This window comes from Cornus florida, unplaced genomic scaffold (assembly GCF_030987335.1).
Source record: "Cornus florida cultivar Cherokee Brave unplaced genomic scaffold, ASM3098733v1 CherokeeBrave_3.0.0_Hap2_Chr10, whole genome shotgun sequence".
In the NCBI taxonomy this organism is placed as follows: Eukaryota; Viridiplantae; Streptophyta; class Magnoliopsida; order Cornales; family Cornaceae; genus Cornus; species Cornus florida.
The window spans coordinates 65,642,032-65,665,276 of NW_026775580.1; the positions used below are offsets into that span (position 1 = coordinate 65,642,032).

A 23,245-nucleotide genomic window follows, 5' to 3' on the forward strand; every position below is an offset into this window, starting at 1 on the left:
TTATTTGTTAAAATTAGGTATCATATCTATGCGAAATCTTGTTAAATGCACTTGTGTCTTGAATCAGCTCTCATTTTCACGCTCTATGACTTTTATTCTCACTCTATATGACTTGGATTATGTCGTTTTCTTGAACAGAATTATTGTAATACATGCACAAATTAAATATAAATGCAACTATCAGTCGTTGAAGGATGAACGTACCCTTTGAAGCCCTGGAGAGCCAGCAACCTTATCGGCAGAAATGTCAAACAACACTCCAAAAACATTATTAATGATTGTAGCTGTCATTACAAAAACCATCATTTCCAACAACCAAAAAAAATCAAAACAAATTTCTTCAATTTGCCAACAGTGCGACTTGGACAGTAGTTTAATTGAACACCACAAATCTGTTTCACAATATATATCACGAGGTCAGTCAGATCAACATTTGTACCCATTCAGAAGACCAATCATCATAGAACGTTACGGATAGCAAATACGAATTTCCCACGTTGTTAAGACACAGCAAGTGAAATGAAGCCAGACAAAGTTCTTTGATTCGCATGTTAGGGAACTTGATGTGTTTTCAAACATATGTCAAATATGTTTTGCTTTCAAAGCAAGCTATTGGACCACATATTTTGCTTCCTTTCTGTAATTCTCTCTACATGTTCATGATGTGCACAAAGAAAGCAAAAAGAGTACGGATAAACTTGATGTACTAATCTATGACAAAATACAGCTCTCAGTGGTTTTGATCTACAACACAAAACATGTGCTTTCCTTAAATATGTACAGCCACCAACCATCCATATAAATAATTTAACCATCAAACCATGATCACACCCTTCACCATGGACCAGTCTGTGTTCGTCTCAAGCATCGTCTCTTCACTCCTTTCTGCAGGTTCATCATCTCCAGGACCTATCCAACAAATTCCATTGAAATTACCATACTCTATGAAATTCCATTGAAATTGCAAGCATAATTAACTTATTATATTCTAGAAAGAGAGAGAGAGAGAGAGAGAGATGCACGTGTGTAGCTGTGTTGGGATGAAAGTAACCTTTAACGATCGAAATTAAAAGCAGTAACGAATTAAGAATCCATCTCCATTGGACCTTTCAAAAAGAATCAAAACCCAAAGCCACATGCTAATGATGTGTTGTGGAATCTTTTTGTTTCTTCAAGGGTCATGGTACAATCAGATTGATATAAAAATTTAGACATCCTGACAATCATCGTATCACCCTTCATCTCTATTATAGTGTTATGCCTATCTTGTAATAGTGGACCGAAATGTATACCATCACAAAAATGAAAATTTTCAGACATTCTAGGTTTCTGAAGTTTGGATATCCAAATATGATATCTAAATTGTTCCGAATAAAAGAACCAGCAGGATGCATCCCATGTACACAAGAGGTACATGAGCATAATAAATGCCTCGATCGACCAGATCAACAAGAGAACACAAAAACAAATGGTTTAATCTATGAAGGTACATTCCATCCCTTCAAAAGACTCACCATTCATCTTCCTCTAGATGTTACAAATAACACATGGAGGAGCCAGTCCCGTGCATTCCTAAGAAAGAGGGTACAAGACCCCTTCAGCAAGCTCCTACAAGATCCTGACATCACCGGGCCACTCCAAATTAGGAAAACACCAAATGCCCCTAAAAAAGTTGCAATGAAGAAACGACTGATGTTTTGCTGACATTTGTGCATAAAGCAACCATTTTGCAGGCTTTTGTTTCCTTTTCAAAAGGTCATCAATGGTAAAAATTGCTTCATTCATTGGCTACCACATAAATAAAGCAACATTCAAGGGTGTTCAGTAAGTTAAATTGACCATCACAAAGAGTGATATTATCCCCAACCAAGACTCTCTATCAATTGCCAAGTTACAAAGACCTCAGAAGCTCCAACTGAGAAATTTTTTCCAGATCCAAAAGTCAGGCCAAAATATTACCCTTTCGCAATTCCCCACTGCAAAGGAAATATGAGGAGTCAAAGGCCCCTATCCTTTCATGATGCTCTTCCAAACCCTAATTGCAAGTAACAAGGTTACTGTATTAGAAGACCAACTCCAAGCAGATTTATACTTGGCACCGACCACACTCCTCTACAGATGGCCCCTCTCCTCTCAATACCTCCATGAGCGAAACCAAAACAAAGGTAGATTCTAAGTTACAATAACCAAGGGATGCTTTAGAATTTGAAGGTTTCAGGATCAGCAGGGCTGAAACAAAAATAAATACAGCAACTTGAGCAAGAATAAATTACCATGTGAATGTCCAGTCTATGTGAGGTGTTAGGAGGGTGACATAGCTGACCTTTGATATTATTTACACACACTGGCTAATCTCAGATTCAAACTCGCAACTTCCCGCTTATAAGTTTTCTTTTTCCCATTCCATAGTACCAACTGAAAACTCCTAACTTGAGCAATACTAGAAGTAAAATTGAGGGGATAAGGAACTAAAGAATTGACCATTTTGCTATATCTAATTGATCATTCAAAACTAGTAGAGATAGAGAAGTGCATTATGCATATAACTAGAGTAGGGTGATGAAAAGGAAAAACGCATTAATAGGATTTGAGAATGTCGAATATTGTTGACCATATGGGAGAAAATTAATAATACATAGAAACTTGCCATTTTTTTATGATATAGAAGTATATGCAATAAAGAAACAAGTGCTGCATAAAATGAGCATAACTGAAAAAACAGTATTGAGAGAGATGATTAATAATGACAAGAATTCATTTCAAATAAACTAATGATTGCAATAATTTAGGACAAGTCCGGATAAGATTGTATGAGATGGTTATTCATTAAAAAGGAAGACTAGTAAGGAGTAGATATTTAATCAAGTTAGAAGTGCTACAGTAACCAGAGAAAGACTGAAAAAGTGTAGATCAAGGCAGCAAGTAAAGACATGAATTAGCCATGGACATCAGTCATGGCCGTATATATAATTTGATAATTTTAAGCGGCATATTTAAATTTGTCATGTAGAATGACAAAATCTACAATACCTGATTTTTCTGCATTTCCATTATCTCCGCCTGCAGCAATCAAAGTACAGTCAATAAGGGATTTACCAAAGCCAAAAACTTCATATGTTAGGCAACTACACACATAACAAACATATCCACCAACACAAAACATAAACCATATTGAAACATACCTGTTTTTTCTGCAATTCTTGATTTTCCTCTTTTAATTTTGCAACTTCTGTTTCCAATTCCATAGTATAGGCCTGGCAAACATCCAAAAGATATATTTAGGACAATAGTTAAACCCATAATTTGAAACAAGTGGATGGTTCTGTTGGAGTATAAAATCACTCGTATAATTATACTCCAACAGGTTCATACATAATGTTTCAAAAATACAGGTGTCGATTCTAGGCCCCCCATACTGAGCTCACAAAGTCTACTTATTTGATTTTTATATTGATCTAGGTGGTACGAATTCAATTTCGTATTATGTTCTGCAAAGCATATATTTGATTACCTTGTAATTACTGAGTAACTTATAACTTCTCATGAAGCATATCCTCTCACAATCTTTCATCTCTTGTATCAGATTGCTATCACATTACAGTCTGCCACATAATATATCCAATATTTCATGAAGTTTTGCAATGAACCATGTCTAAACTCCAAAGATGATAGAAGCAAAAAGTTAATAAAATTTATAAACCAAAAGAAGATGAAATTTGTCATTCATTCTCTCCGTATTATTGGAATCAAATTGTGTGTTCTTACACTCCCTGCCACAAAGTCATGAAACAATCTTGAAATGGGGATTGTTCCATAATTAAAGACTGCTGTCACGAACCTGAAACTCTTGCACTTTTTGGCATTGAAAATGCATCATAAGCACAGGCACAAGTTTTGCACTCGAATTATTTAAGGCACACTACAGTATCCCAAGGAGGTTAAATGGCTTCATAATGTTTTATGTGCCGCATATGTTTATGAAATATGACTATAAGTTTCACGTTGACTGTCTATCCACCAAAACGTTTCCCCTCTAGGCTTGGGACCTGCTCTGTAAAAGTTGACGCTAACCACGACATAGACGGGAATGCTCACACATATGAATATAAGATTTGAAGGTACTAAAACAATTTTGTTAGTGAGGCCAATACGAAGAATGGCACCTACCATCAGTAGGGGAACAAAAGTGGCTATAAAATTAGCATCATTTCAGAACATACTAAAAGTGATCCAATATTATGAGGTGCTGATGGATCTGATTTGTTTAGTTATTCCATCTGGAATTATGGATTTTATATTTCAAATACCATTTGAAAAACAGTGAACATCTTTAATTTCTCTGTGATCTCTCTAAACGTGAAGTTCAAACTTATAAGATCTCTTCTGCCATTTTTCTCTCGATTTTTTTTTTTTTTTTCTTTTTCAAAAAAAGAAGAAAAAAAAGTTGTTTTAAATTTAGAAGACAGTCCACTCTGGAACTTCCCATAATAGATAGTCTAGATACAGAGAGCAAATATTGCAGTAAATATGTGGGAAACAGACATCAAGTGTCCAAAGGACAAATTGTACAATTTATTCTGCTAGAGATGCAGAACCTTAGCTCACTGGAGAGATTAAGACAAATTTTACTTAGTACAACTATAATAAGTTTCATAACCAAGTACGTTCTTAGGTTGATCGGATGACATCATTAACTAATCATTTCATTCATTGATTTAATTTTGGAGAATTAGATGTATGCTAGTCCAAAAGTGTTCATTTCAACGAGCAAGTATTTCCAATTATGCATAAGCAGTATGCTGATTTCAAAATAAGAAGATGCATGAAAAGGTCAGTTTAATGAATATATCAAAACATGTACCTGCTTACGAGCCCGCGACCTTGCAGCTGATTCTCTGTTCTTTATCATTCTCCTCTGCCTCCTCTCAACAACCTTCTCCACAGCCCCACCATATTTTCTTCCTCGTAAACCTCCATTAAACACATAAGGAGCTGGTGACACAGAGGATGTATCTCCATTACTCTTCCCAAGCCCATCAGAAGAAAGTGCAGGTGATCCTGTTGCAACAGTAACAGCACCAGCTCCTAGACCAACCATCCCCATCCCTCCACCCTGCAGCGCAGCATTTTGAACCAAATTACCATTCATCGACTGATCTCCAATTCCAGTAATGCCACCCCTAATTCCTGGGTTAACCAGCTGAGCACTACTTGGCATAGACATTGGATTAGCATAAGCCAGTGTAGCATTCTTGGGAAAAAGTTGCTGCTGCTGCTGCTGCTGCTGTGATGATCTAACCCCATTCACATTCAATGGTAAATTAGCAGATTGAATGGCAGTTTGATTATTACTCTCAGGAACCCTATTTCCCATCAATCCTGTGTTCCTACCAGTCTGCTGAAATCCAATTCCTAAAAGAGCATTATTATTATTAGGCCGCGAAAAATCTCCAAAAAATCCAGTATTGTTGGATTTCTCATCCTCCCTCACAACCCCAGCTCTCACCAAGAACTCCTCAAGTGTCATCTCTCCCAAAGTCTGCTGTCTCTGCGTCTGTGGCAAATTCGACGATCCCCCGACAACACTCCCATCCTTCCAACCGCCATAATCTTTCGATATGTCTCTCCAAACTTGATCAACCGTCTTCTGGCTGAGCGTCCTCGGCAACGTCAAAGACCCCTGCTTCTGCAAAAACCCACCAGGACCAGGTGCAACAACCCCTTCTTGCGCACCACAGGTAGTCCCTATAATTTGTGTCTCCTCAGCACTCCAAATGCTCTTTAACAGTTCATCCATGTTCATAGACCCAAAATCCTTCCCAACTCCCCCCATCGTGCTCTGGAACTCATCAAACGTCAGCGAATAGACCGACGACTGTCGCGCCAACGGGAAATTCCCCGGTTGCCTTCCACCACCACCACCGCCCGGCGGCTCATTTCCAAAGTTCTTGAAGTTCATATTAGTTCCCATTTTGTAAGATTTGTTTGTACCCGTGCCCAAAGCTGATCCAACCTCACTGTCTCATACAAATCCCACACAAGTTAGATCAAACAGAGTCTCCGATCTCCCTCTCCCTCATATACATAAATTCGATTCAGAAATCGAATCAACAGATAGCAATCACACTGAAATTTGAACTTCACAGATTACTAAAAAAAAAATAATAACCCTCAAATTCTTCATTAATTTGAGTGCATAAACAACATATATATATATATATATATATATATAACAATAATAATGAAACCAAATTCAAAACCCTAACCTCAATTAACGCTTCTCCAACTACTAACCGCTACAGAAAAGGATCAAATTAAAATTAAGAAAGAAAAACAGACACAAACACTAGAAATTACAATGAGGAATATTTTTAAGAGAAAATAAGGATCAAAAAATTAGAGGGATGAAGATGAACAAGACAGTACGCAAACCAAACAATTAATTAAGTATCCGAGAAAGAAATTTCAAGAACAATTTAGCGCTAAAGGAGCGAGAAAATCTAGAGAGATAATTTTCTAGAGAGAGAAAGTGGGGGAAGGGGATACGTTTTTTTACCTGATTTTTTTAATCTCTGGCTCCTCTACTACAGGCTGCGCAGCTTCTTCTTGGCGACAAGTGTCGGTTCTGTGAGAGACTCGACTTTGTAGAGACTTCTATAAATGGGTGGAGGTCCGATTAAAGAAGTGAGTAGCCAATAAAATAATGCCAATGTGGGCCCAACGGGATGAGACGTGGACCAATAATTGAGGGGTAGGAAGGTTTGACGTGAGGTGCAGCCCAATCATAATTAGCTATATGGAAGCATCTGGACCGTCGACGTTGAAGTGAACGATTGGGGATGGTGTTGTTTGTCTTTTTGTGAGAGATCCGGACAGCGATGCTACATAAAGTACGCCTGGATTGTAGTACGCACCTAACGCGTTTGCGAGTGGGTGTTTTGGGATTTCGGGTGTTGTTTGGCACTTGACCAGTGGGCAAGGACAATGAGGGTTGGACGCTTGTCTCTCGTCTCCCTAGTGCTCTTGAATCACTATCAACCAATGATCAACCCCAAACATTGCCCAATATCAAATGGTTCGTTGTGCCGTTCAACAAGTAACATATTGGCTGATATGTGATTTTTTTTTAAGTGTGATATGTAATTCATATTAATCAGTTTATATTAATTTTATTTAAATTCATATTGCGAATCATATTACAACATCAATATTACTTGTGTTAAGCTAAATTAATAATGTAAATAAAGTTGCAAATGTATAGAACCTTTTTGAGTCAAATTGCATTGAGTTGAGCTTGAGATTGGTCTCTTTAAAATTAGGTAAAGAACACAAAATTTTGAATGCAAACATTTGGTAAATATATTTAAAAATTCATCGTAGTTTAGTAGTATCACGTCTCGTTTCAAATTGAAAAATAAAGAATTTTAATCTTTTCAAAAGCTGTATTCTAGAAAATGAGCTAGTAGTATCAGATTTACAAATTATTTTTATTAAGTAAAAATTAAAACTCTCTCTTCAAAAAAAATTTAAAAGTTTACTTGGTTCAATTCTCTAAAAACAATTTTCTGAAAATATAATTTTTTTTAACTCAATTTTTATTAAACAATTTTAAAAATCGTTAATCAAACAAAATTTTCTTTCAAATTTTTTTATTTATTTATTTGCAGTTCTTAAAAAAAAAAAAAAATTATTCTCGCGTGATTGACTTAGTATCAAATCACACTCAGGGGAGGTGGTAAGTTTTTGTTGGTCTTATCTTCAAGATGTTGCAATGCACCTTGTACACACGAAATTACTAAATTCATCTCCAAAATGAGTGTTTTTTTCTAGTTGTTTCTATTTATGTGGAAGAAAATTGTGATAAAGACATGATTGTAAGTACAAAATTAATACTCCTACATAAGTGGATATAGTTGTCCCAAAAAAGAGATGGTATTAATGTGTGTTAGCTTGATCCGACTTTAATTTACTAATATAGGTATAGCCGCCCTACAACAAAAAACAAGTCAAACCGACCCTTTGCCAACTGGATAACAAGGAAGAGAGAGAAAGTACGTCGAATACAAAGCCTTTTTTTTTTTTTTTTCATTGCAATCCTTTTATAACACCAATTATGGTGGTTTATAAAACCATTCCATAAAAATTTGTTTGACCTTTCAAAAATAAAAAAGATAAAATAATAATTAATGGTTACAAAAGTGTGTTTCTGAAATAGTTAGAAAGAAAAAGAAAAAGAAAAAAAAAAACTTATTTGGATTTTGGTAAGAAAATAAAGTAAAAAATAGAGAGGAAATGGTATGGTTAACTCAGGAAGCACACGGTTTGGTTTGAATCAAAGTATTTTTTTGAATTAAATCATTCCTAACATTTTTAAAAATTTAGAATCAAATCGAATCATTCGACCAAAAAAAATCGAACCAAACCAAGCTATAAAACACCAGTTCAGTTCGGTTCGATTATACGGTTCTTTTTTTTTTTCTATTACAAAAATATTCATATTTCAAAATTCAAATGCACAACATAACCAACCCAACATTCACTTCTAGAACATATGTTTAATACATTAGAAATTGTTAATATATTCAAAATTTCTAATTCAATCATTCTTTTGTCACTTCTGAAACTAAAACGAATTAGTGAAAACCTCCAAAACTACTAATTATCTAATACATTTAGAATTATAAATTGGACAACAAACACCATAATTAAAAAAACAACATCCCGCCACTGAAAATAATATGAATGTATATAATTATGTGTTATGTCTTATTTATTTATTTTTTTAATGAGTGAATCTTAATTTTACCCTTCTCAAATATCATACTAAAAGAATCATTCCCAAACATGTTTATGAGTTGCCCTTATCATACTTATCCAACTTTCATTGAGCGATTAACAAGTGTTGTGACTTGTGAGAGTTTTTTTTTGTTGTTGTTTTTATTTTTTTTCCCTTTTTCTTTTTTTTTTTAATTTTTTTTATTTTTAATTTTTTATAGAGTAAGCAACATACTTATACACTCACGTGAACATATTTTTGTTGTTCATTTGTTATAACCACAGAAGGTTAGTTTTGTCGTATCACTGGATAAGAAGAGTGGGCCTTATGTATTTTGAGTGGCATGCAGTCGTGCACTTTCGCAATGTTTTGAAAAAAGTCCTGCCTTATCCCATACGTCACCTAAAAGTTTCGGCAAATTTTTTCACATTAGTCCCATTAATATATATAATTAATGTGACAACTGACAAATAAAGTAGATAGATATATATATATATATATATTAAATGTGACTGGATTGCACTAAAGAAGAGAGCACATTCATCAACAGTTCTGTCCCTCTCCAAGAATTTGCCATTTGGATTCCAATCATTCCATACATAATTCCTGTCCAGATGTACGTATGTTCCATTTATCTAAAAGAAGTATGCTATCATAATACTCCCCATTCAAGCCTAAAAATTTCTTAGATATTGATTTTGCTTTTCATATCTTGCTTGTTCTTCAGTTTATTTTCTATTATAACATTACAAAATATCATTCTTTTTTCCTGACAAATAACTACAACCCTCACATTATTTTACAAATTTAAAGTATCAATGTTGCTCTGTTCGATTGGAAGAAAAAATTAAATAGAAGGGAAAAAAAAAGTGATAGATGAGATATCCTTAGGAAAAAGATTATGTATTTATTTCTTTTTACTTGATTAAATAGAAGAGAAAATAATAAACTCATAATTTACTATATTCGTTAAGAGAGAAAGTTTTAATTGTTTTTATCATTATATCTAATAATATTTATAATTGATAAAGGATAATACTGTAATTTAAAATCTGTATAATTTAATATAGTATTTAAATTAAAACTTGTATAATAGTCCAATTGTCTTTCGCCCATTTTTTGGTAATGAATTTTTTTTTTTCCTAAGTATTCACATACACATGCCTCCACTGAAATTCGAATCCCTAACTTCTCTTTGAAAAATAGGAACTTGATATTGCTAGGCCATCGTTGGTAGAATGAAAATTTGTAAATGAATAAGGATGACCCATCTTCTTATTTTTCTTTCTTTCCTTGCTTCATCTGTACGGTCTCTACCGAACAAAGAAAGTTTGTTCATTCATTCCTATTTTATCTCCACGCATATTCCTTCATTCCTACCAAATAGAGCATAATTTTAAAAAGTAAAAAGAGATATCACTGAAATATAGACATTTATACGTTTGGTGTGTAGGAATGGAATTGAATGGAATACTCATTCCAACCATTCGTTTGTTTGGTGTACAGGAATGGAATGGAATGACCATTCTAATGGAATGAATTTTTATTCCATTACTAAACCTATGGAATGACCATTCCATTTTATAGTAAGATTAAATATTTTTCTAACATTCCCAATAAGCCCTTCATCACATTCCAATAAGGCAAAAATATTTTGCATAGACCAAAAATCTTTCACATTCCATTTTTTGCGTTTTTCGAGCTTCTTTATTAGACGTGGTAAAGGTCTTTCACCTTCCCCCTCTTCTGAATATACCCAGAACTGTCATTGACAAAAAATTACAAACCTTCAACCATATTATATATATATATATATATATATATATAATACATAATATATAATATATATTATAATATACACATTATATATTATTGAGATTGATGTATATATATATATATATTTAATAATATATATATATATATATATATATATTTATTTATATTTATTTAGCCTTTACATCAGCTTCTTAGGTTAAGTATTCAACCCGTTTTTGGATAAAATTATACTGGCAAAATATTAATTAGATTAATTTTATTAAAAAATAATGAAAATGATATTTTTGAGATTCATTCCATTCCATATTTAATGATAATCAACCAAACAATAGAATGGTAATAATCATTCCATTACATAACGATTTACCGTGTCACACCAAACATTATAATAGTATACTCATTCCATTTCAAGTTGCATTTCATTTCATTCCAAGTTACATTTCATTCCATTCCTGCATACCAAATGTAGCCTTTTATGATATTAAAACAAATTAGCATCAAAGCATTTCAAATTGTTATGTATCATTATTTTATACAATAAATTATTTTATAATTGCGTCTAAAATATCTATTTTTACTCATATTTCACGGTGATCTATGGTACATAAATGGGAAAAAAATCAAAATTCGGATCAATATTTATCTTAATCTTAGGTCACTTTACTTTGCCTAGAAAGGAGCAAAATTGTATGTATCTTTGTTCTTATTATTTTAGTTATTTTGGTTAGATCGATGAAAATCAATGCTAAAGAAAGTGAGTGAAGAAAAAAAAACAAAAAAAAAAAAAAAAAATTAAGTTTTTAGGATTCTTTTGGTTAGTATGAAATTTTTTCAAAAAATTATGAGAAAATCTTATTTCATAGTTTGGATATCAAGAAAAATAGAAAATATTATGATTTACTTAAATTGTGCATTTCTTATTAAATATGACAACAGGTCTAAATAAATTTAAATTTAATAAATATTTAATTTAAAAAAAAAATAAAAGTAATATAAGAATCTAAATAGTGAAATTTTGTGATATGTAGATAGAGAGCAACTATTATAATATTCTTATAAAAAATTATGCAATAATATAATTTATTTTAGAAAGTAAAAAGGGGTATAATTGAAATTTCATCAAGAAAGCAAAATTTTCTCTTTTTTTTTTAAGGATATTTTTTTTATAGATTAACACTTTCCAAATTGGTCCAATCCAATTCGATAAAGATTTGCACCTTTTCTAATTATGGACTTGGGGACTAAAAAGATTAAATAATTGTCCCACTTATTAGCAATCAACACATTACCACTAGATGGGTTTTGACTTTTGCAGACCAATCAGGAGATGACTCTTGTGTTGTTTGGGTGGTGTATTGTTACATACGGTTGTCGTCATCAGTTGTTTGTGGAGATGCAGCATAACTATCACGTTACGTACCGACCATACGTTTTGTGTTTGTATACGTGGCTGTATGATTTTGCTTCTCTTTAATTAACTAAATTATTTAAAATTTTAAAGTTGACCTGAACTATCAACCACATCTTTATGTAAAAAAAATATTTTGTATGACAATTCTGATTTTTTTTTTTCTCCGGTAAATAAGTGAGAATGTGAATAAATACATAAAAAGAATATACAAGTATACTTGGGCTTATTCCAGAGCCTGAAAAAAAAAAAAAATGGGCCCGTATGGGATTACAATGAAAAATATCTAAGAAATATCGTAACGGCCCAAGCGACCCAAGAGGAGTCTCTTATTGGCCCAATCCCTTTGTGACTCCAAGTGCCCGGGTAACTAGGGAGGGCAAAAATTCCCATCCCGGCTGGACCGGTCCTGCCCCGCTCCGCTTGGGGACGATTTTGAGAAACCAATTTTGTAAATGGTGACGGGGATGGGGCTGCTTTGGAAAACCCAACGGATTTTGGGACAGTTTTGGGAGAGGGTCGTCCCGTCCTGTCCCGAATATATTATAAATTTATTAAATTATCTTTACATACTATGATATATTACTAAAATATATTTAAGTTTATATATATATATATATACACACACACACACATATAGGTGGAAGCCTTAGCCCTCATTTCGTTTCGTGTTAAAGTCTTGTGAAAAAAAGAAAACCGCGAGTAGGAATGACAAAAATCTCCACCCCGACAGGGCTGTGGGCGGTTTTGGGGAACCGATTATGTAAATAGGGACGGCGATGGGGGATGTTTTGAAAAACTCAACGAATTTTAGGACAGTTATGAGAATGAAAAAATTAAACAAGAATTGGGATAAAGAATGAGATCCCCGCCCCAAACTACCCCATTGCCATACATAAGGGTAACTAAAGTCCAGTAAATGAAAATAACATTGAATGGTCTCTTTTTCCAGCATCAAGATATGATCTCCGAAGAATCTATTTCCACGTGCACCGAACAATTATTATAAAATTTTCTAAAGGTGGTGCCAGTTTCAGATTTTTAAGCAACCTAAATTTTGTTACAATTCTCTACCTCTAAGATTCAAATAGAGTTAATTAAACTAAGTTGAGAAATCCACACCACATTGTCCAAGTTTTTTTTTAAAAATTTAGTTTTAGGCAAATGTCCAGTTTTTTCTTGAAACAAGAAGTCAGCCATTTCTGCTAAAAAAACCTTCAACTATTTGAATGAAATATTCTTTTATACACCAAACTTGACCTAAGTTAAGGAATGGTCAGAAATGCTGAAACATCAATCTAGGCTGGCTTAGATCGGACAGAGGAAAATAAATTCAATATACCACCTATCATGCCAATTCATGACACCTATCCAACTTCTTGGAGACGTTAGCAACTCCAAACCTTTTGTTGGACTAGTTGAGTGAATTAGCGACGTATGGAAAAAATCATCACTTATTTGACGTGATTATATTAATGTTATGTTTGAGAGTATCGAATCGACAATTTAAATTTAAAATTGAAAAAATTTTAATTTAAACTTTAATTTAAATTTCCTCTAATTCCATCAAATTTAATGAGTGAATTCGGCACTCTCAAACATAACATAAGATTATTTTTTTTCTTTCGTGTATTCAGGGCCTGTTTTAAGATAGCTTCAATTAACAATAGAATCCATATATGTGAATGAATCAATATCATAATCTGATAATGCCTAATTTACAAACAGATTTTGTTCTCGACAATGGACAATTTTTTACGTTTTTGTTGGAGCTTGATACATACAGTATCAATCATTTATGACCAGTTTGGTTGGAGGGTAAAGGAAAGGAAAGAAAATAAAGGTAATGGAGGGAAATGAAATGGTGTGTTTGGTATAGTTTTTTAAAAGGAAAAGAAAGGAAATTAAGGGCGGATCCAGCATTTCTGAATAGGATGGGCTAACTTTGGACTGAGCTAATTTTTTTTTGGGGGGGGGGGGGGGTGGTTAGGCATGAAGGGTTGGTTTTGTAATCTTCCAAAAAATGGAGGGAAAGTAAAAGAAAGATTAATATTTTTAATAACTTTATTAATACCAAATTTGTCTTTACTTTTATTAAAGAAAATCTATGAAAAATTCAAAACATGATTACTATCATTTCATATTTTTTTTTCTTTTACTAATGAATGGAACACAATTAGTAGTTGACAATGCATCTCTTTACTTCCTTTTTTTCTCTCTTAACTAATGTTATCATCCATTTTCTTTTCCACTGTACCAAATATAGTCTAGAGAAAGTTTAGTAATGGTGCCATATTTGATTAATACTCGGTTTCTTTTTCATGTTTTGAGTAAAATGTACAAAATGTAACAGGCAGATGTTTGCTCTTTGACTTGAAAACTTAAGTTATTGGGCAGTGACACCATCCAATAACTTAGATAGGTGGGTATGCAAATCTAATATAATGTTGCATACCCACTCATATATGCCTATAACATTAGAGGGAATTCTAACAATTTTTACAATTGTAAAATCTAAATAAAGTTAAATATATTCGGACATTCACTGATAGAGAGGTAGTTCCGTTACCAATTGTCACAATGGAATAAACTCAATAATGTGCAAAAATCCTCAAAGTAGATCAAGGTTCAAAAAAAAAGTAAATCTAAATTTTATTTTATTTTATTAAATATGATCTCTATTCTTATAGTTTTTTTTTTTTCATAATTCTTCTTATAGTTATTGTATATTAATAAATAAAAATATGTCAGAATTATTGACACAGTTATTTTTTCCCAATTAGGTATAGGGATCAATATTTGAATAAATATGAGAGACCTCTTATAACAAATATTATAGATGAATAGAGTCAAAAGAAAATAAAAAATAAATTCAAATAAAAAATTGAAAATGTTGAAGCCATTGTAAAAATATATAAAAGTTCAGTTATACATGGTTTAGAATGATTTGAGGGATCTGTAAAAAATAAAAAATATAAATATAAAATTTTAAAGCCAATGAAAAAATCAGGGGCATTTGTGTACTTGCACATATATATATATATATATATATTATAATATATACTGTGTAAATTTCTACCGAAAAGGCTTCTGTGTGACACAGTATATTGGCTCTTCGTCCTGCTCAGCCCGCGATGTTCGCTGGCGATAATCTCTCTCTACATGCACATATATTGCCATCGCATTGTTGCTGTTCTGTGAGGTATGTAATTGATTCTCTCTCTCTTTATATATGTATATAGATTAGATTAATTCACTAATATTATGCTAATGTATTGAAATTAGGTTTAATAAATTAAGGCATCATTGGGGCTTATATGTATGAAACATCTATTGGTTTTCGATTGCTAAGAGTATTGATAAGAGAGTAGTTCGTTTCTTAATGCCGCCATTTATGTCGACTTCGAAGGCCCTTGGGCGGCTTGTTTCGCACCGGAATTGTATCAAACAGTTGGCGAGGTATTCCAAGAATAATGGGTATTTGGGAAATTATGCTCAGTTTCGATGCTTGAGCAGCATTGCAGGTATGGAGCCGTTGCCGATCAATAAGCTCATTGGTGCTTATAAGGATAGTGATTTTGCTTTTGGAAGCATTTGTAATCGGAGTGTTGTTCAGAGGAGGAGTTTTCTTGGTGTTGGTGATGGAGAAGAGGGCAATGTTTTATCCAAAGTTTACGAGGAGAGGCGCGTTTTGGGGTAAGTTTGTTTGGTTTTATGTCATTCATGATGCTTACAATTGGGACAATTTTATGAGTATTGAAAAGAAAGTTCTTTGCTTTTGCTATGTAATTGATTCATATCAAAGATATCTGTGAATGGTTTTTTCTTTCCCCTCTCGGTGCATAAATCACAGACGCACCCATTAGTGTTCCACTGGGGACTCAGAGCTCTGAACCTTATATTTGGAAGAAACAGGTGGTACCAACTGGGCTAAGCCTTTGGTTGTGTCTGTGAATGTGAATGATTGTTGATAGAGCAAAACTTAATTTTACTTTTCAGATTCTAATACACGATCAAGCAACCATGAATTTCTTGTATGAAATCCTCAATCAAGGGATCAATTCGAGAATTATGTTCCATGATTTCATATCGTAACATTCATCTCCTTTTTGTTCCCAAATATCAGTACAATCTCACTTTTATTTCTTTTCTTTTGCATTGGCAATGTTAATGTGCTTCTATATGCATGTTAAACCCACCTAAGTTGACACTCCCTCAGATTATCAAGGGAAAATTAATTTTCAGTGAATTAAAATAAAATAATTTTGATTTGGGATATCTAAGAAAGGGGAAATGAATGTGACTCATGTATCAGTGATCCCAATTTATAAATACTTTATTTTCAACTTACTGAATATCAATTCCTGGTATAGTAGTGTTAAATAATTTACTTCATCTTCCTGGCTTGATTTCCCATTTCTAGTTTTTGTTTTAGGTCCAATCTACTCTGTCTTTGTCATTCATTCCTCTTCGTAGGCTTTCTAGGGATATCAATTCATGTGGCTGAGACTGGCTAATTCATTATTATCTATTTTTGAAAGTATATGTTTTGAGCTGAAATCACATCTAGCGGTCAACAGTGGATTTTAGATTTTTTGGATACTGTTATTATTGTTTCATTTTAATATTATATATGTTCCTATAGAATTTTTACTAGTTCCATAAGTTGATATAGTTTTTAGCTATCAGGTATTCTCCTGAGCAGCTGTTTGCCGTTGTTGCTGCTGTTGACTTGTATGAAGGTTTTCTCCCCTGGTGTCAACGATCAGAGATTGTTCGACGCCACCCAGATGGATCATTTGATGCTGAGCTGGAGATTGGTTTCAAATTTCTTGTTGAAAGTTATGTTTCCCATGTGGAATTAAAAAAACCAAAATCGGTAAAGGTAATATCTTTCCCATCAATCGTCTGAGCTGTTTTAGACGTCTTCCCAATTTGCTTCCTTTTTGTTCACTAAATATTTGTCAAGTAATATCTTGAGAATCTGAAGGATCTCTTAGCTAATTTGGGTAGTGTTGTTGGAAATCTTTCCACTTCCTAGGTGGGGCTGCCTTTGGGATCATCTTTCGAGTCAAAATTTATATGCGCTCAGTTGTAGATAGGTTTTGGGGAAGGTTGGCATGTTGATAAAGGAATTACCTTTTGGAAGGGGATTGGCTGATGCTTATCAGGAGCACTTTTTTAGTCTTTTGGACTATTTTGTATTACTTTTCTCTATCTAGTATCAACTTTTGAGACTAGTAAGTTACTATGGGAGTTCCTGTGGGGGTGGGTTAAAGACAAGTTTACCTCCTGGTGCAGTTTCAGTAAAGTGTGCAGGCCAGATAAAGTAGGAGCTGTGTGTTAAAGTTTTGGTTCTCTTTAGTCAAGCTTTGTTGTCGATGGGGAGGTTTGGATAGAAGAGCTTTGGCCAAAAGGTTTAGTAATGCAAGGGAAGATTGGGTTTTGAATAAAATAAAAATTAACATGGGATGGGTTTATAGAAAGTGATTAGACAGACACAACCATACGAGTCAAAGTTCGCGTCAACTAGTGATATGTAGCCATCCTATTGCAGGGTCGTGTTTGACATATTTTAAGGTTTAGCAGGCAATGTATTCTCGTTATATCCTAATATTCTGAACAAGAGTTGTTTTGGTGTATCATGTTTCGAAGAATTTGTAATCAATGGATATGATACTCATTTAAAAGTTATTTTTCAGGCAAAGGAATTAATAAAGATATTGGAATACGGGACACAACCTTTTAATATTGCTTCACTTTTAAAATCGAAATATTATTATTACTTTTTTGTATTTGTCATTTGTGCAAGCGCATTTTATTTTTGTAGGTTTCATGCTTCATCTTCTTTGAGTCTTTAGTGGTATATTGGAATGAAAGTTTCTTTACGGGTTAACATCAATTGTTTTGATCTCTAAAAGTGTTTTTATGTATGTTGACATGGGCATTATTTTTTATTTTTTTTACTTTTTTATTTTCTAGTTAGTACCCAACATGTCTTTACTGATGATGCTGTTTATCTTACCCTTCTGTTTCTCTTCCAGACAACTGTATCAGATAGTAACCTTTTTGACCATTTGATAAACGTTTGGGAATTCAATCCGGGGCCTGTTCCAGGAACTTGCAGCCTTTATTTCTTGGTGGATTTCAAGTTCCAGTCACCACTTTATCGACAGGTGATGGTTTCTCTGGCCAATTTTGTTATTCTATGCATTTTTGTAGCTTTGTAAACTTCAGAATAATAGCTAATCGTTGCTACCATTGCTTCATGAATAGAGAATTGATGAAGTAGTTTAATTACTCAATCTTTGGAATGAACACAATGTTCAGTTTATGCGGTAAATTTTGAAGAACATAATTGTCTAAAGACTAGTTCATATGATTTACGGTTTCTGAAAATAAGTAGAAGTAATAAGCAGTCCTTCGTAAAAGTTTACACAAAGAAACTTAATGAAATGAATTTGCAACGATTAATCTTTAGAAAGAGTTGAAAAGCCATCCTCAATGAAAGAGGTTGTGTTCAAGTGGACCACTCTTATTAGTTGCCAAGGGATTCCTTACATGCACTCTCCTACTTTCCTTCATGTACCCATATTGACACAACACAACATGGGCATGGGTACAAGATACGTGTTCAACATACAAAGCTAAATCAGACAGCCCAATCCTTCACATGGCATGGTTGAAGAAGAAGAAAAAACTCAGATTAAATAGCTACCTCCGTCCCAATATAGTTGTCCACTTTGTAAACTGTGACTCATATAATTGTGAGTCACATTTTACGAAGTGGACAACTATATTGGGACGGAGAGAGTATGAAAGTGGAAATGAGTTTCCTGTCTATGAGATAGATGGAAGCCCTTTTGTTTTATTACATCACATGTAATTAGAGTAATAATTGAGTATTTTTTTTTTTTTTTTTTGATAAGTAAGAAGACTTCATTAACAGCTCTCAAGAGGGGAGTTCTCCCAAAGGAGAACAACAGATGAATATCTAAAACAACAATAAACATTAAGCTATAATAAAACATATAATGTATCTAAATGTGTAGTACGTCCCTATACAACTTTTGGATAGATATCCCTGCACCCGATACACTTACCGAAGTCCAGGTAACATAAGCCAAGGGACATCTTTATGAACGCTTCCATTTGCGGCCAACCCATATGGGGAGGAGAGTGATGGCCATGCAAGACATGCCTATACAAGGCACCATTTTGCCTCCACTTGTGAACACTTCCATACTGCTGCTGTTATCACCCCATCCATCAATTCATCCACTACCTCAGCAGGCTGCTGCTGCCATTGCATCTCCAAGAGATATGGCACCATTGTGCATTCACCACCCTCTGCCAGTTCCACAGGATTCAGTATTTTCTTCCTTTCTTTAGAACTAGATATTTTACTAAATTTAGTTCAATTGAATCTTCGAACCAACATATGTTTGTGCGTGTGTCCGGTTGAATCAATTTTTTTATTTTATTTTTAAATCATGTACCTTATACAGTTTCCAATTCTCAGTTCTTTAACTGCACTTAAATATGCTATAACAATGGTATTCCTTTGGGAGCAATATGTCTTGGTCTTGGTTTCACCATAAGGAGATGTGAAATCAATAGTTGATTCAGGTTATTGGTTGAAACCGTCTTGGATGGGGCTCAGAAATCTAATGTGTGCCCCTATCGGTTTGCATGGAGCTCTATAGTCTATTATTTCACATGATGGTTTCAAGTTTTAGCTCACATGGTTTCACACACCTAGACTCCACATGAATGTGAGTTAAAGAGATCACCATTCTTTTAACAAACATTGAAGAGCCATGAACGGGTTCATTTTAAGCAAGACTCAATATTTGACTAGTGAATCATGTCTGTCCCTGGTCTTGCCGTGCCATTGTTTGGATGTGGGTTATCATTAGGTTACGATGGGTCAGGTTTAAACTGCTTTACGTGTACAACCACTGGCCCTACTGGTTGAATGAGTTCTTTGTTTATAGCTATTCCATTAGTGAATGATTATCAGGTCCAAGAATGAGATGCATAGATTTCCTGAAATATATAAAGTTGTTGTCACTTGTCAACGTATACTGACTTGAGTACTGCTTATTCACATTTCACTTTTTTAATGAACTTGATTTTGGTAAGCGTTCATTTATACTGACTTGAGTACTGCTTATTCACATTTCACTTTTTTAGTGAACTTGATTTTGGTAAGCGTTCATTTTTGTAATTGTTGAAGCCTCATACTAATTGCGATAGGTTTTTGCTTCAGGAATTTGTCGATTATTTCAAATTCTAATCTCATGTGGGTTGAAGGATTATTATTATTATTATTATTTCCCTAATTGCTGAAGTGGTGTGTGTTTTTATCTCTCGGTTTATTGTGTATGGCAAGAGCTAAACATATTGTAGCTGTGTTGAACATGGATTGTGTTTACATCCAATTATTCAATGCCAATTTATATTTTCATGATTTATATCCTAATTCCAGCTACCAAGATTTTAGGCATACACTTCATGATTACTAGTTTCATACGTTTAATGAATGCTACTAATGAAATTTAGTCCAGAAGATTAAGAGTTTCAAACAGGAAGTTTTCTGTTGTGATGAAGAGCAGATTGAAGCAATTCTAACTCAGTTGATGGCTTTCTATATGACAGATGGCTTCAGTGTTCTTCAAGGAGGTGGTCTCTCGGCTTGTTAGTTCATTCAATGATCGTTGTCGTGTGATATATGGACCAGGGGTTCGAATCCTTGAAAACACATACGGCCAAGGATTGTGAAAGTGTTCGGCTTATTTGATGATGATACCCTTGTAAACTCAAATGCCAATTTATATCCTCTGTGCACTTCACACAAATTTCAAATCAACGGAATCTAATTCATTTCTCATCATGTCCGCTAGATTCTTGTTCTGTGTGCTGGCCAGTGCCCATTGCTCATTCATTTTTGCCGGGTGCTGTGCGAAGGTTCGCTTTTATGACCTGCTTGCTAACCGTTCTCGGTTCTGTTTATCATTTAAAGCTTAAATGCAAGTAGTGTTTATGTTATGTTGTTTATCAATAATTGAAATATTGTTTGATAACACGGAAATGCTGAGCTTGTTTTGAAAATGAAAAACAAAGAACATTGTCTGTTAACCTCAAATTATTTAAAGAAAAATATAACAAAATAAGTTGTTTGGTAATTCTAAAATGTTTGAAGAAATTGAAAATAGAGACATAGCCTTCTTCTAGAAAGTGTCTGAAGCCGTTGTTTTTTTTGTTAGTTTGGGACTAGCAAGTGCTCATCTGTTCAATCAAAGCATTTTTTTCCCTTTTTTTTTTTTTCTTTAAGCCTGGCAATGGTTAGAGAGTAAGGAATTAGTGGGGATTGGGGTTAGGGGAAGGGGATTTGAACTTGGGAGCATATGGGGGCATTTAAGGCCTGCCTTTACCACTCGGACCACCATACTTCAGAAAAAACTTGCAAATGTGCGAACTCCCTCTTTCTATAATTGCACTCTAATCTTAAAAGATTTGACATTTTCTGATTTTATAAATAAATTGAGTATTTTATCTCAAATACCACATCTACCCTTTGAGATGTTTTCGTCTCTGATTATTAACCTATTCGGTCTCCCGCACTAATTCTTAATCTCTCTTTCCCTTGCGTGACCCTTTCTCAATTCTCCTTTTCTCTCTTAATTTCAATAACTGCCAATTCGTAGGACCACCGGGGCTTCACCACCTTTGCTGCTGCCGCCACGACCACCATGCGAAGCCACTTCAATGATTGCTTTAGAATAAAAAAATGGAAACTCTAATTTTCCAAATAAATGTAGTTTTATGAAAGGCTGACGTGGACATGGAAATTTGTTGCAAAATGACTCAACTACCCATTGAATTGATCTGCCCTTTCTCTTGATATGCCCTTTCTTCTTTTCATCATTTTAGGACGTCTCTGCCTCGCCATTGACACAGCTGAAGGTAAGTCAGGGTGCGGTAAGGAATAGAGTTGACTGTCTAAAGTTCAATTTGAAGACACGATATGAAGATTTGATTTGTTGAAGATTTCTTGATCCAATAATCTAGGGATAGGATCTTCTCATGGACTTTGTTCCTTCTCTTTACTCCTGAGACTTTAGGCCTACCATCCCTCTTTAAGTATAAAGTCTTTGCCCTTCTTGCCCGTCCTTATTTGCCGATGTCACTCTTGGTTCGCTCAAATTTCTAATAGAGGGGGAAAGTCTAGCTTTTTGGTACCCATCACGGTCAAAATTTCTCATCGTCTTCGGAAGTAGCATCTTCTCACCGGAGCCTGAATTCACCGCGGAATCGCGACATAGTCGATGGTTTATGTGTGCCGGAGCCTGAACTCACCTCGGCATCGCGGCTTCCCCATCAATTTTTCTCTTCTTCGGCTATGTCAATGGGAGGCAGGAGCCGTCAATCCCGAAAGTGATAAAAGAGAGAAATGGAAGATCGATTGAATGGGTAGTTGGGTCATTTCGCAATATTTTTTCATGTCCATATCAACTTTTTATAAAACTATATTTATTTAGAAAACTGAAGTTTGACTCCATATTTTTGACTTTTTAACCTCCAAAACCCCATGTTTTTAGAATCATCCCTAGAATCAACTTATGTATTTGGAAATTGAGGGAATCACTGCATGTGCCTTTTTAATATTCGGGGATCAAAGAAGCTCCTGTTAGTGGTTCAAACAATTAAACCACAGCAATGGTCAAAGCTACACAAAGCATCTTAGCAAGAGAACTTGACTAGAAAGAGAAATTAAACGACATAATTTGTTAGACAGGATTAATTGATGCAAGAACATAACAGAACAAGCAAAGAACGGAAAAAGTAAAAAAATTATTTATGATAAAAATAATAATTACGGTATTATAAAATAAAAGATAATGCATCATCCGCTAATGAAAGAGACTAGTTTAGTTTAGTCCTACAAGAGAGCTAGAAAGAAAGTCGTTATATTACAAAATTGTGAGTGTACAAAGCAAGCGAAAAAATCAATCATTAAAATTTTTTCAGTCTCTAATTCTTTATTGGCTTGTGCTATATTTTGAATTAAACAACAACTTGTAATAAAAACAAAATACTTTATCCAAATCTTTTGAATGCAAGAACCAACATAATATATGTAGGAAAAAAATGCTTAGAGTTTTCATCTTTAAAAAAAAATTAAAATCATTAAATCTAATTGAATTTTTTTGGGGCTATTATTAAATTTTTCTATTGATTGAGGCCTAATAATAGAAGGAAATGAAATTTTTAGAGAGGTT

General features: G+C 33.9%; 2 protein-coding genes across 6 annotated transcripts; one reads left to right on the top strand and one right to left on the bottom strand.

The window, feature by feature from the left end:
• Positions 1 to 244: 244 nt before the first annotated feature.
• LOC132279702 (ABSCISIC ACID-INSENSITIVE 5-like protein 5) lies at positions 245 to 6,657 on the bottom strand. 5 transcript variants are annotated; one of them, XM_059781732.1, is made up of 6 exons: positions 6,557 to 6,657; positions 6,267 to 6,296; positions 4,862 to 6,017; positions 3,183 to 3,254; positions 3,031 to 3,060; positions 245 to 909 (listed from the first exon to the last, which is right to left on the bottom strand). In XM_059781732.1, the coding sequence occupies exons 3-6, from the start codon at positions 5,969 to 5,971 to the stop codon at positions 835 to 837; spliced, it is 1,287 nt and encodes a 428-aa protein (XP_059637715.1). In that variant the 5' UTR covers positions 5,972 to 6,017; positions 6,267 to 6,296; positions 6,557 to 6,657; the 3' UTR covers positions 245 to 834. The 5 variants fall into 5 exon arrangements, with proteins under 5 accessions (XP_059637715.1, XP_059637713.1, XP_059637712.1 ...); XM_059781730.1 differs by having other exon boundaries at positions 4,862 to 6,126; XM_059781729.1 differs by lacking the exon at positions 6,267 to 6,296.
• Positions 6,658 to 15,019: 8,362 nt separating this feature from the next.
• LOC132278800 (uncharacterized) lies at positions 15,020 to 21,027 on the top strand. The gene is made up of 5 exons (XM_059780690.1): positions 15,020 to 15,162; positions 15,246 to 15,656; positions 16,650 to 16,845; positions 18,005 to 18,136; positions 20,622 to 21,027. Exons 2-5 carry the CDS (start codon positions 15,343 to 15,345, stop codon positions 20,742 to 20,744), a joined length of 765 nt encoding a protein of 254 aa, XP_059636673.1. The 5' UTR covers positions 15,020 to 15,162; positions 15,246 to 15,342; the 3' UTR covers positions 20,745 to 21,027.
• Positions 21,028 to 23,245: the final 2,218 nt, after the last annotated feature.

Coding starts and splice junctions, on each gene's coding strand:
- LOC132279702 (XM_059781729.1), bottom strand. CDS start 5,971: ATGGGAACTAATATGAACTTCAAGAACTTTGGAAATGAGCCGCCGGGC. Junction 3,255..4,861: donor GGTCGCGGGCTCGTAAGCAG/GTACATGTTTTG, acceptor GATGTTTGCCAG/GCCTATACTATGGAATTGGA. Junction 3,061..3,182: donor AAGAATTGCAGAAAAAACAG/GTATGTTTCAAT, acceptor TGATTGCTGCAG/GCGGAGATAATGGAAATGCA.
- LOC132278800 (XM_059780690.1), top strand. CDS start 15,343: ATGCCGCCATTTATGTCGACTTCGAAGGCCCTTGGGCGGCTTGTTTCG. Junction 15,657..16,649: donor GAGGAGAGGCGCGTTTTGGG/GTAAGTTTGTTT, acceptor TTTAGCTATCAG/GTATTCTCCTGAGCAGCTGT. Junction 16,846..18,004: donor AAAAACCAAAATCGGTAAAG/GTAATATCTTTC, acceptor TTTCTCTTCCAG/ACAACTGTATCAGATAGTAA.